Below are 13,568 nucleotides of genomic sequence, written 5' to 3' on the forward strand. Positions count from 1 at the left end.
GTGAAAGCCACACTGCTTTGAAAAGGGAAACCAAGAAAAGCCAAAGAAGGAAAATAATGAGAAGCCAAAGAAGGAAAATAATGAGAAGGAGGGAGTGATTTTTGAACTCAGTTCTATGTGGCAGCCACTGCTCTGCTGTTTCACTGGGGACTTGACTGTTGCTCAGATCCAATGGAGGTGTGATGCCAGACAGCATCCTGTGTCTGTGTGACAACAGGAAATGTTCCAGAGCTCTGGAGAAAGCCAGGCTTTCCCTAGATGCTGCTCTTTCTTTATTAAAGTCTTCTTGGCAACTGCTTGGGAATCGCTCCTTAAAAATGTGCTGCTGTAGCAGTCTGACACAACTGGAGGTACGATGGCTGACCTCCAGGACTGGTCCAAAAATACCTTTGTTATCCATATTTTGCAGTGAATTGCTTGTGGTATGTTTTATATCAGGATTTATAACCAGTATGGTTTGTCACTGTGGAGTAGTTGGTTTGTAAAAGGAAGTGTCATCGGCATTGCTGCCTTTAATGCAATTAAGAATGGCACTCTGAGAACCTAGAAAAATTTTTAAATGTGGTGTAAAAAGACAAATTTCCTGTTTTTCTATCCGTTTGGGAGCCAGTCACTGTTGATTAGCATCTAGCTGTGGCATACCCATGGGGAATTGCATGGTCCATGTATGCCCAATTCAGCACCCTTGGAATCAGGGGAGCCTGGCATTGATGTAAGCAGGCAGAGCCTCACATTGATAATAGGTAAAATGCTTAGTTTGGCTCAAATGGCTCATTGTGTGTCTGTGGGAGGCTATCTTTTCCCATTTCCTTGGGATTCTGCAGCTGCCTGTGCTTCTGGCAGGTTGTGTAGACATTACTGGGTTTGGCTGCAGTTGGGAAAAACAGTCTTTGAAGGCAGAGTCTCCCTAGAGTGGAGCAGTGCTGGAAAAAGCTCATGATGGGACTTGGGATATAGCATGCGGTGGTCTCTCCATCACAGCCATGTGGATGGGATTGGCAGGCTGCCTTCTTTTGTAGGAACTGCCTTTTAGAATAAGGCTCACAACATTTTCATGAGATGGTGCTGGGTTTGTTTAGAAGTTTCCCAGACTGATTGTCCATATTGCATCCAATGATGAGTTGATGTGAAACATTTTTGGAAGAAGGGTTCTTTTTCTCTCCCTGCATCTCCAAGGAATGTTTTTAAAAAGTGTCTGTAGGCACAGCACCAAAGACCAAGGGAGCTGGGAATGCCCAGCAAGGGATTATGTAAATGCTGCCGTTCTTCTGGCGCTTGACAGAACACACTATTAGTAAGAATTTGTCCAATACTGAAGATTTTTTGTAGATCAGACACTTAATATATGCCACGTGCTGCAGAGGAATTTACAGCAAAACATGTACTATCATGCAGTCCAAAAGTCCAGCAAAAAATTGATTATTCCAAAGACAGTCAGTGCTGTTCATTATGTCTGGTATGGGACACTGAAAATATAGGGTAGATTTGCTCCAAAATAGAGCAAGCATCTCAAATAACATTCTCTGCACCCCACAATCGTGCAAGAAGTGGCCTGGGGAGGGATTCAGGTACTGTGGGGAGCGTTCCCAGCTGCCAAGTGTTGCCTGTGGAAAGCCTAATCTGCCTCACAGCCAGCCTGCCTCGGCATGGGGTCAAAAAGTGATCCTTCACAAGCAGAGACGCAAAACAAGCAAGGAGAAATTCTCACGCTTGCTTAGAGCGATTAGCTGGGGAGCAGATCACCCAGGGCTGCTTCTGTGGGACCCTGGGAAAGGCCAGGGTGCAGCCTCGGAGCAGTGCTCCCAAAAACTCAGAGCAGTCTTTCCAGAAGTAGGTGTCCCAGGTGATTGTTTTCTCATCTCCTGGTTTTAAGTGGAATTCTATTCAGGTTTGTCTTTAAAGGAAGCTGGTGGGACTGTGGGCCACCAAAGCCTCCCCACCTGCCTTTAGCTGGTGTCTTGTGTTGACAGTGACGCACAATTAAAATTGGTTTTGGTAACAGAGAATTTTGGAAGGCAAGTTAGCTTAACTGGAAAGGAAACAAGTTTAAGTCTGTAACAGGTGTCTGGACAAGTGTGTCACTGCTCTGACTGTGGATGGGTTTGACCTGGGCTTTGGCAGAGGGAGGACAGCCCCAGAAAGGAAGGGGAGTGTGATCGTGTCCTATTTTAATAAGCCTGCCTGGAATGCACATTTGACAAACCACTTTCCTTGGTACTGGTTCCACAGGCTCTGGGGAGGGATTTGCACCAGGTCTCTCAGGGATTTCTGTAGCTGCCAACTCACTTAGAAGTAACAGACACCTTTGTATCTGATGGTCCCTTAGGCCTCAGATTGAGGAAGCAGTTGACTGAGGTGCAGGTCCTCAGTGTAATAAAGTACTGAAGACATAAGCAAGTGGGAACCAACAGAGAGAAGAGTCTTTTCAAGAAGTGTGGGTTGAATTGAAGGGCAAGATAGGAGTAAGTTTTTGCTAACTAGTCACTCAGCAAAACTCTCTGCAATTATTTTACATTTATTTTCAGCCAGATAGGAAAATCAGCAGTGGTTCTGGCAACAAAATATCTCAGAAGGCTCTCTCTTTGAAAAATGTATTGCAGCTTAATCCTGTTCTCACTGGAGTCAATGTCAGACTGCTACAGGGTTGCAGGGAGGAGATAGGATGGGTTTGTTATGCAGCTAGCCATGCCATTAACATGTTCAAAACATAACTTCTCCTTGTAAAGGGAAACCCTACTGAAGGAAATGTGGCTGTCTTCTGTCCATTTAAAACAATAAAAGGTTTTCTTCCATCTGTCTCCAGTGACTTACTTCATCTGTGTGAATTTTCAGTCCTTTATAGCTGTGTGAAGAGGGTAATTTTGGTTTATCTTAACTTTAGTTAATGTTATCTTTTAAGGCTTTAAAATACCTTTGAAAATCTGTACCAAAGTAGAAACACAAGAAGAGTTCTGATTGAATAGTTCTGATTCTTGAAGCAAGCACAAACAAAGAAATCCTGATTTCAAAGACAAACCTGTTCAACAACATTTTCCTGATAAGGAACTAAGTTTTTCATGTCTTCAGAAGTGTCCCTGATAGCAGCCAGCTGAAAAAGCAGGAGGGAAAGCATGTTGGCTGAGTGGAGAACAGGCTGTTTACTTGTGCATCAACACAGGTACCCCCTGCTCTCCATCCTGAGGCAGCCCTGTACACCCGGAGAGCCAGGCTGTAGCTGCCTTCCACCACCAGCCAGGCCCTCAGCACCAAAGCAGGAGGTGACTTTCGGATAGGGGGCCAGTGCCACCAAGCCCTCTGGCATTTCCGTGTGTGACTGTGCCATTGCACCAGGCAGTGAGTGATGGCTGCCACCAAAGCCAGTGCTGGAGCAGGGCTGGGAAGCTCAGGCATGCCCCATTTGACGTTGTGCCGAGAACGTGTCTCTCCCTATTTCCGAATTCCCTGAGATTCCTCTCTCTTGATGGAGATTGATTTTTGCCTTTGGGAACCCAAGGGTATGTATTGTGCTCAGAACTGGCCTGAGCTGAACTTGGAGAAACTGCTGATGTGTTTGCTCTTGTGCAAGTTATCCTTTTATAAGCTACCTCACAGACTGAATGGAACAGGAAAGGGAAGAGAGGCAAGTGAGAGACATCCCATTCTCTCTGTATCCATGTTGTGTAGGAACATTCAACCCTCTGCAATGAATATATAACCTCAGCCATCTAAATTTGTGGATGAGCCTTTTTTCTGCTGCAAATGTCTGCTGACCATCAGATTGTTCTCCTGAAGACAGTAAGGAAAGCAGCATTGAGCTGTTCCTGGCATCAGGGATGCTGGTTTGAGCAGCTCCCGAGCTGGATGGCCAGGCTGGAAGCAAAGGTGGTGGCCAAGGCTGGGCCAGGCTGGCCCGGTGGTGCTCAGAGGTCGGGCAGGCAGGGGGCTGGGGGGTCACCCCCGGGTTAATGACTCCCCAGCCCCTAAGTCCGGGGCTCAGCCAGCTGCCCACGCCGAGCACACGGTGTTCGCCTGGAGATGAGGATGGAAATATGTTCTCCTTGCTCAAGAGAGCACATAAACAGCCCATAAACGGCCCATTAACCCACAGAATGGCAATCAGGAACATGTGGTCAGGCCAGCATCGGGACCTGTGACCCAGCAAGGGCCCTAATGGGGCTGTGAACCTTATCATCAGCCCTAAGTGCAGGTAATGGGTAATCAGCAACACAGAGAGGAGGCAGCCAAGAGAGAGGGGGTGACGGACGGTGGGCACCCAGGTTCAGTGTGCAAAATACTGTGGAGTGAGCGAGTTATGGCTGGCAGCATCAGGGTAACACTTCATATAGTGAAGCCACTTCAGAGTGACTCAAGAGAGACTTTTCCTATTGGCTCCAGTGGATGCCTTCAACAGCTCAAGGAGCTTTGCAGTCCCTTCTCTTACAGCCTCTTCCAAGCAGCAACCACTTCTGTGGTCCATCTTGCTTTTTGAAGCAATAAGATGGGCATGTATTTTATTTGTTTTCTAGCTGTGATATTTGAATTCCATTTAAATATAAAAGGATATTGAGATTCATTAGTGGTGAAGGGGGAGGATGATTGAACATGCATGTGTCTGGCATCTCCAGCCCCCTGCCATGGGCAGGGACACCTTCCACTACCCCAGGTTGCCCCGAGCCCCGTTCAACCTGGTCTTGGACACTTCCAGGGATGGGGCAGCCACAGCTTCTCTGGGCAACATGAGCCGGGGCCTCACCACCCTCGCAGGCAAGAATTTCTTCCCAATATCCCATCTAAGCCTGTCCTGTGTCAGTGGGAAGCCCTTCCCCCTTTTTCTGTCACTCCAGGCCCTTGTCAGAAGTCTCTCCCCAGCTCTCCTGAAGCCTGCAGGAAGCTGAATGCCTCATGATAGAGAGGCTGCTGTAGCAGCAGGGCAAGGTCCTTGGCTCCCAGGAGTTCCCAAGGGCATTTATGATTACTGATATACTTTCAGTCAAAAGGAAATCTATATCACTGAAGCATCATCACTCTGAGTAACTTAGGAAGAAAGCTATCAAAGTTTATTTAAGGAAAAGAAAAAGGAGTAAAGGGCATGTTTTCTACTGGTTCCTTTTTTCCCAGTTGCAAATTGAGAGTCTGTTTACCCTGGAAAAATCAATGTGGTTGGACACCTGATGTAATTAATTATTTTGCAAGAGAGAGCCAGCTGATCTTTTGAAAAGAAAGGCGTTTTTAGCGGAACTGTTCAAAGTTCATAGTCTGCTGTGTATCTCTAATGCTGATAAACATCCAGCAGAAAGGATGTCTGTCTTAAAATTTCACATGGTCGCACCTTTATTTTAAGGTGATATGCTGAGAAAAAGGCTGTAGACCCCAAGGAGCCCTCCAGCAAGGTGACTCTGGTGGTGTGGGCTCCACTTACCTTTAGGAGATGCCCTTGGGCCTTGGGATGATGGGTACAGTGATGTTCTCAGGTTTGAATTTTGAACCCTTAGCCAAGAAAGGGTTTCTGTCCTTTTTCTTGAGCTTATAAAACAAACAGGCTTTGCTTGTGCTGTGTGTTTGAACATAGTAGCTCTTTTGCCTAAACAGGCAGCCTTTTCCAACCCAGACCAGTTGGTTTTTTTCAGTGCATTGGTGCCTGACTAAATGCATGGGGTTGCATTCTTCACATATAGAGGAGGACAATCCTTCTGTTAAGTATTCCTGTGTTTTCCAGTGGTGGGCTGGGGAGGTTCCAGCCTCCCTTGCAGGCCAATGGCAGCCCAAACCTGGCTGGCAGGGAGGGAGGGGAAAGCCAGCAGTGGGATGCTGTGCCAGCAAGCCCCCAATTGGTTTGGCTGGAACTGGTTTTAGGTCATATAAAAAAGGGGGTGAAGGATCCGGGCTGCTCAGAGAGCGGCCGGTCCTCGGGCAGCGCCACAGAGCACCATAGTGCTTTTTTTTCACAAGGACTGCAAATTGCTGTAACATAGTCAAGGTCTGTAGGAAGAGACAAGTTTTCCTGAACTTTACTCCCAGCTTGAACTTGTAAGAAGTTCAGTGAGAGGCAAGGAAGGGGAGAGAGGGAGATAGAGGCAACCTTGCTCCCAGCCCGTGTCCGCAGCGCCGAGGATGTCAGATGGCAGAAGCAGCCTGGAGAAGCAGCTGAACGGCCTTGGGGAGCAGGGCAAGGAGAGGAGCCGCACGTCCCTGGTCATCTCACAGGCCGTTAACCGCAGTATTTTCACCTCTGCAGTCTCCCCCGCCGCCGAGCGCATCCGCTTCATCCTCGGAGAGGAAGATGACAGCCCCGCGCCCCCGCAGCTCTTCACCGAGCTGGACGAGCTTCTGGCTGTCGATGGACAGGAGATGGAGTGGAAGGAGACTGCAAGGTGGGTTGGTTTTCCTTTACCCCCAAAGGGAAGGGCAGCCAGCAGTGCTTTCCACGGGAGATTCCTGGTTTAGCATTCCACTGGGGTATAGCTGTGCTGCAGGATCGCATGGGGAAGCTGCAGAAAGGAGCCTGCAAAGTTCAAATTGCCATTCTTTGGTAAATGAGAGAATTTTAGGGTTTGTTTAGGTATTCCAAAAGAAAAGCTGGGGAACAAGAGAGTGCCAGATGGGTTGCAATAGTTTGCCTGTGGAGAGAAAAGTATGGGCTCAGTAGTGCTTTGCAAAGGGGGACACATCTCAGCCGGAATTGGCAGAAGTTGCCAGTTCCAATTTGGCTGAGTCAAAAGCACTTCAGTACTATTGCCCCAAAGTGGCTTTTGAGCCTGGTCCCACCTCACAGGGACAGGCTGTCCCTGTCCTCCTGAATTACTGATGGAATTAATTTTAAATAGGAAAAAAAGCTTAAAGTTGTTTTCTTGTGAAGAAATTATTCAAGGTGCATGTTAAGTGCTGCATGGGGTTACTTTGCTTTGAGTTCCTTGGTTGGGTTCTTCGGTGCTGCTGTTAGTTTGGTCAAAAAGCCATGAGAAAAAAGCTGGGATGTTTTTGGGGTCTGGCTGCTACAAGTTACGTGTAGTTTATATCTGAACACCACTGGCCTATTCCCAATTGCTCTCACTGAGCCTGGGGTTTTTTTTCCTTTTCTTTGTGGTGGCTGGGCTAAGCTCTTTCCCCGCCTTCCCCTCTTAAGGGCGCTGTCTGTTTAAAGTTAGCCCCTGTTTGGTCACCCTAATCTTCTTTACCTGTGATTTAATGAGCTGCTCCACCACCTACCCCTTTACCTCTTATCTTAATTTATTTTTGCTTCTCAGTTGCTTGGGAAACTTACTTAATGACTTTTCACCTTTTACTCTCTAACTTCTGACTTGTTGCTCATCCTTTTTCTCCCTTTATTGCTCTCCTTTCCTCTTACAATGAATTCAGCACTTCCTGATGTAGCTGTTGTTACACATCTTTGGTAGGAGTGCTGCATGGAGCTGTGTGGGTGGTTCTCTGCAGGGTTCTTCTCCCAAGTAGCAAACCACAGGACAAGAGGAAACAGCCTCAAGGTGTGCCAGAGGAGGTTTAGGTTGGATATTAGGAAAAATTTCTTCACCCATAGGGTTGTCTGTGTAGGATAGTGGTGGAGTCCTCATCTCCTGTGGGGTTTAACAAATGTGTGGATGTGATGCTTAGGCACATGGGTTGGTGGTGGCCTTGGCTTTGCTGGATTAATGTTTGGATTGGATGATCGTAGAGGACTTTGCCAACCTGAATGGATCCATGATTCTTTGTATAAATGACACAGAATGTAACAAAGCACCCTGTTGAAGTGCTGTTAAGTTTCTAAATTCACCCAACCTCCTGCCTTTGTGGATAGTGATCTTACAAAGTATCTGATTGCTCAGGATTTTTCAGTACATTGCTGAAATTACTTAATCTTGCACCATAGATCCTCCTGAGAGCTCCTGAGCATCTCCCAGTGCATCCAGAGCTGGCTGGTGCTGTGCTTCAGTGGGCACAGGGTCTGCCAGCTGTTTTGGGGTTGTTTCGCATCTGCTGCTGCAGAACATCTCCCACAGCTGGGAAGTTGCAGGAACAGGTACTGATCACAGGAGCAAGTGCAGGGCTGTGTGGGTGGAGGAAGAGGAGAGGACAGAAGAGACCTTGTAGGGTCTATGCTTCCCCTGGCCCAGGGTAGAACTGCACAGCTCCCTGCTGGGGAAAGCAATGCTGGCTTCAGGCTGTTGCAGGGCTAAAGGCTGCACTCATATTTAAAAGAGCAAACAATCAAATTACCTTCCTCATCTCCTTCCTGCTCTATTCTGACACCTACACATTCCTTCTGTCTGCTGCACCTCGCTCCCAGCAGCCCGTGAAAGCTGTGGTGATATTATCAGGTGTAAAAGGGTGAAGGATAGACATGTAATTCCTGGCACAGCTTATAAAACAAAAATGATTATAACAGAAGTTCAAAAAACCCATATCCACCATCCCACAGTCCAGCATTGTCATTCTTTTTCTCTGTAATCCCATCACCTTCCTGCCATCTCTCTGCCTTTTAGAGAGAATATCCCCACGCTATGCTGGGCATGTCTTGATCCCCAAAGATACTTCAGTACTCCTCACAACAGGCTGGGGCCCTCCAGCTGCTGCAGGTCTTCTCCTTTTTGTGCCTCACTTGGTATCCTGTGACCACCTCTGGGATGCAGGCATTCCCTGCTTAGTGAAGGTGCCCCTGCCCATGGCAGCAGTTTGGAACTAGGGGAGCTGTGAGTTCCCTCCCAACCCACACCACTCTCTGGTGGTGTGAATCCAGCAGGCATTTGTTCACCCAGGTTTGCAAGTTAATGTTTGGTGTATTGTGTTGCGACTGTGGGTTGCAGTGAGAAAAGTAAACAGAAAGCAAATATTGATAATTGTGAGTAATCACTTTCCCTGGAAGGACAAACACTGGTAATTTGCAACCTTCCTGCTGTTACAGGGTAAATGTGGCTCCACACAAAGCCCCTCAAGTGCACAGACTTGCATCCACCCAGATCCCTCAGGTGTCCTAGGAAATACTTATTTTTTGTGAACTAAAAGGACCTTATTAATTGGAGATGAAAATCAGTCTTTTATCTTGAGTTAAAAAGCAGCTTTAAGAAAACAAAGTCTCAGAAAGAGATTATTGCAGTTGTGAAGCATAATTGATTAATCCTCAAGTAATACATTTTTCAGGATTAAAGATAATTTCCCTTGCTGTTAATAATATTCTTTTGAACAAATTTATGAGCTTTCTTACCTTATTCCTTACCTTTTTCTTAATAATCTCTTTATATTAGTCACTGGAATTTTCATTTTTCACATATATTAAAATGGTGTCTCAAGAGGGGATTAAAAAGCATTTCTGCTTTGCCATTAGGGCGTACTGGGCCACGTTTTCCTGCACCCCCAGTTTACACCAGAGCTGTTGCTGGGTGCTGTGGTGAGGAAGGTATGGGCCAGCTGAGATCCCCCAGACCCGCAGGAGCCCTGTGCTCCATCCCCACTGCCCATCCCTGCATGCTGTTGGGCTGGGCACAGCGGGGCCAAGGGCAGGGTCAAAGCTATGGGGGGAACTGGGGATGGGCTGCATGCCACGGACAGGGAGCCTCCTGCTTCCCTGCTCTTGGGATGTAGTTTTAGGGGTATAAAGGGTGTTTTGCACAACCAGGATTCACCCTTTGCTCTCACCTTCCATTAGAGATAAGTTTTCTGGGTTTTTCAAACCTGCTTGGTTAAATCATTAAACAGCAGCTGGAGGGAAAGAATGAGCTCCTTAATTTGTGCCTTCTCCTTTGGTGGCTCATTTGTTCTCTAAAAGCACCTTCAGACATGACTAGCTTGTGCTCCTCTCTTCCCATCTTTGTCAGCCTGTGGGCATGGGACAGCAGTATTCCACGCTGCCTCCATCTTGGCAGCGGCTGATTCCATATTTTATTGCCTGAAATTGAATCACAGAATCATTCCATTTGGAACAGCCCTCCAGGACGATAGAGTCCAACCATTAAACCAGAACTGCCCAGATAATGAAGGACAAGTTGCCTTATTTCCAGAAATGCTGATTTATTTCCCTGCAAGGAAACAACAGCCTTAACCCCATGTCATTCCCTGTTGCAGGTGGATCAAGTTTGAGGAGAAGGTAGAGCAAGGTGGCGAGCGATGGAGCAAACCTCACGTGGCCACCTTGTCCCTGCACAGCCTGTTCGAGCTGAGGACGTGCATAGAGAAGGGCTCCATCATGCTGGATATGGAGGCTTCTTCCCTCCCACAGGTGGTGGGTAAGTACACCTGCCTTGGCTCTTTCTCTCACCACTTCCCCACGAATTTTTATTAACTCTGGTATGGCTTTATGGGTGGTTTTAATGAAAAAGCTCTGCTTTTCCCATAAAAGAGGAAAAAAATGAAAGAAAAAGGAATAAGAGGAAAAAACTAGAAAGTACCTGGAAAGAGATAATAGATAGATTAAAAGAGTCCTTCTCAGTGCAGGAAAAAGACATCCATTTAATTTATGTTCACTATGGAAAAGGTGACATGTGGAAGGGCCATGTGTTTGGAGCAGAGACACCCATCAGGTACTGTTTATGCAGAACAACTCGGGCCAGGAGCTGCTCTTGGCTGAGGTGTTCAGCTGCCCACTGAGGGCAGATGGGGCTGTGTTTAGGATGGGATATTCCCCATCCCCAACAAGGGAGAGGGGAGAGCACCCCAGCACTAGCTGGTGCTCTGCTCTGCAGAGTGGGAGGGCAGGTTTTGTATGGTCAAATCAGCTGTGGCCCAGGGTGACGCTTGGTGACATGCTGAGAGCCAGATCACGTTGCCCATGGTGTGTGAGAACTTAGGGAAAATAAATTTTCCAAGTGAGCCATCCAGTGGAGGGACATTTAACCAAAATGCTGAGTTTAAGAGCCATTACACGAGGAGATCTAAAAGAGAAAAATTAAGTACTTTCTCTGCCAAAACTCAGTGCTTTGAATGATCATCTCAGGAAGTAAGGTCAAAATTATCAGGGCATTGAATTCTCCCATACACTGGATCGTCAGACTTGGAATTACAGGTGTTCCTGGTGTTAAATACAGAGTTTTGAACTTAGTTTTGCATGTGCTTATGGTGACATGTATCTTCCTTTGCTTTTGTGTCTGTGTATCCAAATGCACAGCTTTGCAAAGTTTTAACAAAATAAACCCCCCAAGAAGCTCTCAAGTTTTCTGCTGAATGTTAACCTGCTTCAGAAGCTGGTGTTCATGGTCCGAAACCTTAAACCCTCAAACATTAAATTTTCTTTTGAAGTCCCTTCGAGATGTCACCTTCAATCTCCTTCTTCAATCCCCAAATTAAATCTAATTCCTAGGAGATTAAATTACACATTGGTGGTTGCTGTTGCTGTGACACTGTGACACTGTCCTGAGCGGGGTGTTTTTGCTGGTCCAGACCCTTAATCAGACAGGTAGGGATATACAGGACTGGATTTCCAGGATGATTTAATCATGATCATTTGGCTTGTGTCTGGTAGTGACACAAAGGAAAGGAAAACTCCAAAGAAAAACTCTCTCTGTTGTTTGTGTTTTCTCTGCAACAGGGAAGGGAAGTGCCAGATAGAGAAGGATAAAACTTGAATGTAGGTTCTGAAGGAAATACTCCAAAATTCACTAACCAAAACCATGAGCCAGAAAAGCTTGTATTAAAGTAACACTTAGCAAAGGTCAGCCTTTTGCCAGGCATGTTGTGTAAGGGTACCTACGTGCTTCTGCCCACCCTGTCTTAATTTGAGAGGAAGAGCTAGGTGCTTCCTTGGGGATTTGAAGAGGCTTTAATTCTGAGCAGCATGTAGAGGATGACTTTCTGACTCACTGAGTTAGCAAATGTGATGCGTGTCCTGCCTCCCCCTTGCCATAACTTTTATTATTAGCACAAATAAAAGTTACCAGCAGACAAATATGAGCTGCCACTTGCCCTCAGGGGACAGCGTGTGAACTCAAGTTACCAAGGGAACAACTTCATGCCAGACTTACTTCACAAGGGACATTCTTCATAAGTCTGGCCACCTTTCTGCCTTTTTCCTCTGGGATAAGGGAGGAGAAAGGAGAGAATTGATGGGAAGTGAGCAGGCATTGAGGGCGCTGGGGGCCTTTTCTCCTGGTGACTCCATGAAAAGTAAAGCCATATAATACATCCTGTGGTAACTGGAGCAAGTTCTGCCGCTTGTAGTTGCCATCACTTCAGTCCTGCAAGTGAATGATTTAATTAGTGGCTCATCTCCAGGATTTCTTCCTATCTTTAGATTAAGTTTTACTGGGGGCCTGCAAGGTGAACTCAGGCCTTGTTGAAGCTGATAGAAGATTTTCTGTGTGCTTTATGGGGGCATCATGGAACTTGCCATAGAGTAGTAGTATCTCTAAGAAAGTCCAGACTGAGAGGGGATTCCATTTCTGAGCTAAGAATTGGCTTACCCTGGTCTTTGAAATCGGCTCCATGGCATGTAGGAAATAGCAGAAGGGAATCTCAGTGCAATAGCTGTGTGTTAGTGGCTCATGCTGGATGGAAGTGCTTATGTCCTCTTTCGAGAGGAATGTCTAAAAGAGATTTTCATAGAAACAAAAGCTGACTTTGAGATGGTGAGAAAGCCTTCAAAAAGGCAGGGTGAAAATGCCTCCAAGCCCTCTCTCTCTGCTCTCCCTGGAAGTGGTTTTGAGCTCTGTGGTTAATTTTGCTCTCGCCTCCCTCCCTCTTCCTGTGTGGCCACAGAGATGATCGTTGACAATCAGATCGAGACGGGGCTGCTGAAACCCGACCTGAAGGACAAGGTTACCTACACGCTGCTCAGGAAGCACCGGCACCAGACCAAGAAATCCAACCTGCGCTCGCTGGCTGACATTGGAAAGACCGTCTCCAGTGCAAGTAGGATGTTTTCCAACCCCGATAATGGTAATGCAGAGGCTGCCTTCTCTGTCACAGCAGCCCGCCCGCCCAGAACTAACTGCGTGGCCCTGACCCCGCTTCCTAACCCCAGGAGCAGCGAGGCCGTGCTGATGGCGCATCAGTGGGGGCTCTGCAGCTGCTTGGCCCTGGCACAGCACTCTAAGCACACCTTCACTGGACTGGCAGGGATCCAGGGGCAGGCTGGAAGGCAGGGGGTGCTCTCACAGCTGGCGTCTAGGAGGTGGTTTAGGAACAACAATAGGAAAGAGAGATTTTCCAAAAACTTTGGTGGGGCCTGAACCTTAAAAGGCTGGTCACCTGAATTATTTGGGCAGAGACAAAGCTTCCATGCACATTCTGTGTCTGTAACAGTGTCAGTAGCACTGTGAATCAAAAATGACCTGGCAGTAACACCTAGCTTGCATTTTATTGCAATAAAATCATTGTCCAGTGGGGTAAAGCTGATTTCCATCCTGCTTTATTCGTTCTAAAATAATTTTGTGGTGTGTGTTGCGAATATGTGTCCTGTTCTCTCTAAAAAAGGTGTAATAGGTAGTGCCATGTTGGTAGTGGTGTCCCTAAATGTGTGTGTGTATGCAGACAGCTATGGAGGCCTGGACACTGACTCAGTGCTTGCCCCTGGGTGGAGATTTGGGATCTTCTTGCTCATGGTAATAAAGAAAAGAGGAGTTTTATGCCTCTTGTCATGTCTTGGAGTTCTCTCGACTGTCTCCTGT

The 13,568-nt window shown here is 46.9% G+C and overlaps 1 protein-coding gene across 5 annotated transcripts in view; it reads left to right on the forward strand.

Moving 5' to 3' along the window:
* SLC4A4 (solute carrier family 4 member 4) overlaps positions 1-13,568 on the forward strand; it is a 145,609-nt gene that overhangs the window by 85,597 nt on the left and 46,444 nt on the right. For 3 of the 5 annotated variants that reach the window (XM_074540394.1, XM_074540395.1, XM_005492152.4), the window contains 3 exons: positions 6,215-6,350; positions 10,033-10,193; positions 12,658-12,837. In XM_074540394.1, coding sequence (XP_074396495.1) covers positions 6,215-6,350; positions 10,033-10,193; positions 12,658-12,837 — 477 coding nt within the window. The remainder of the gene's footprint in view (positions 1-6,214; positions 6,351-10,032; positions 10,194-12,657; positions 12,838-13,568) is intronic. The other 2 variants (XM_014270684.3, XM_005492153.4) reach the window with 1 other exon arrangement.

This window comes from Zonotrichia albicollis, chromosome 5 (genome assembly GCF_047830755.1).
Source record: "Zonotrichia albicollis isolate bZonAlb1 chromosome 5, bZonAlb1.hap1, whole genome shotgun sequence".
Taxonomy (NCBI): domain Eukaryota; kingdom Metazoa; phylum Chordata; class Aves; order Passeriformes; family Passerellidae; genus Zonotrichia; species Zonotrichia albicollis.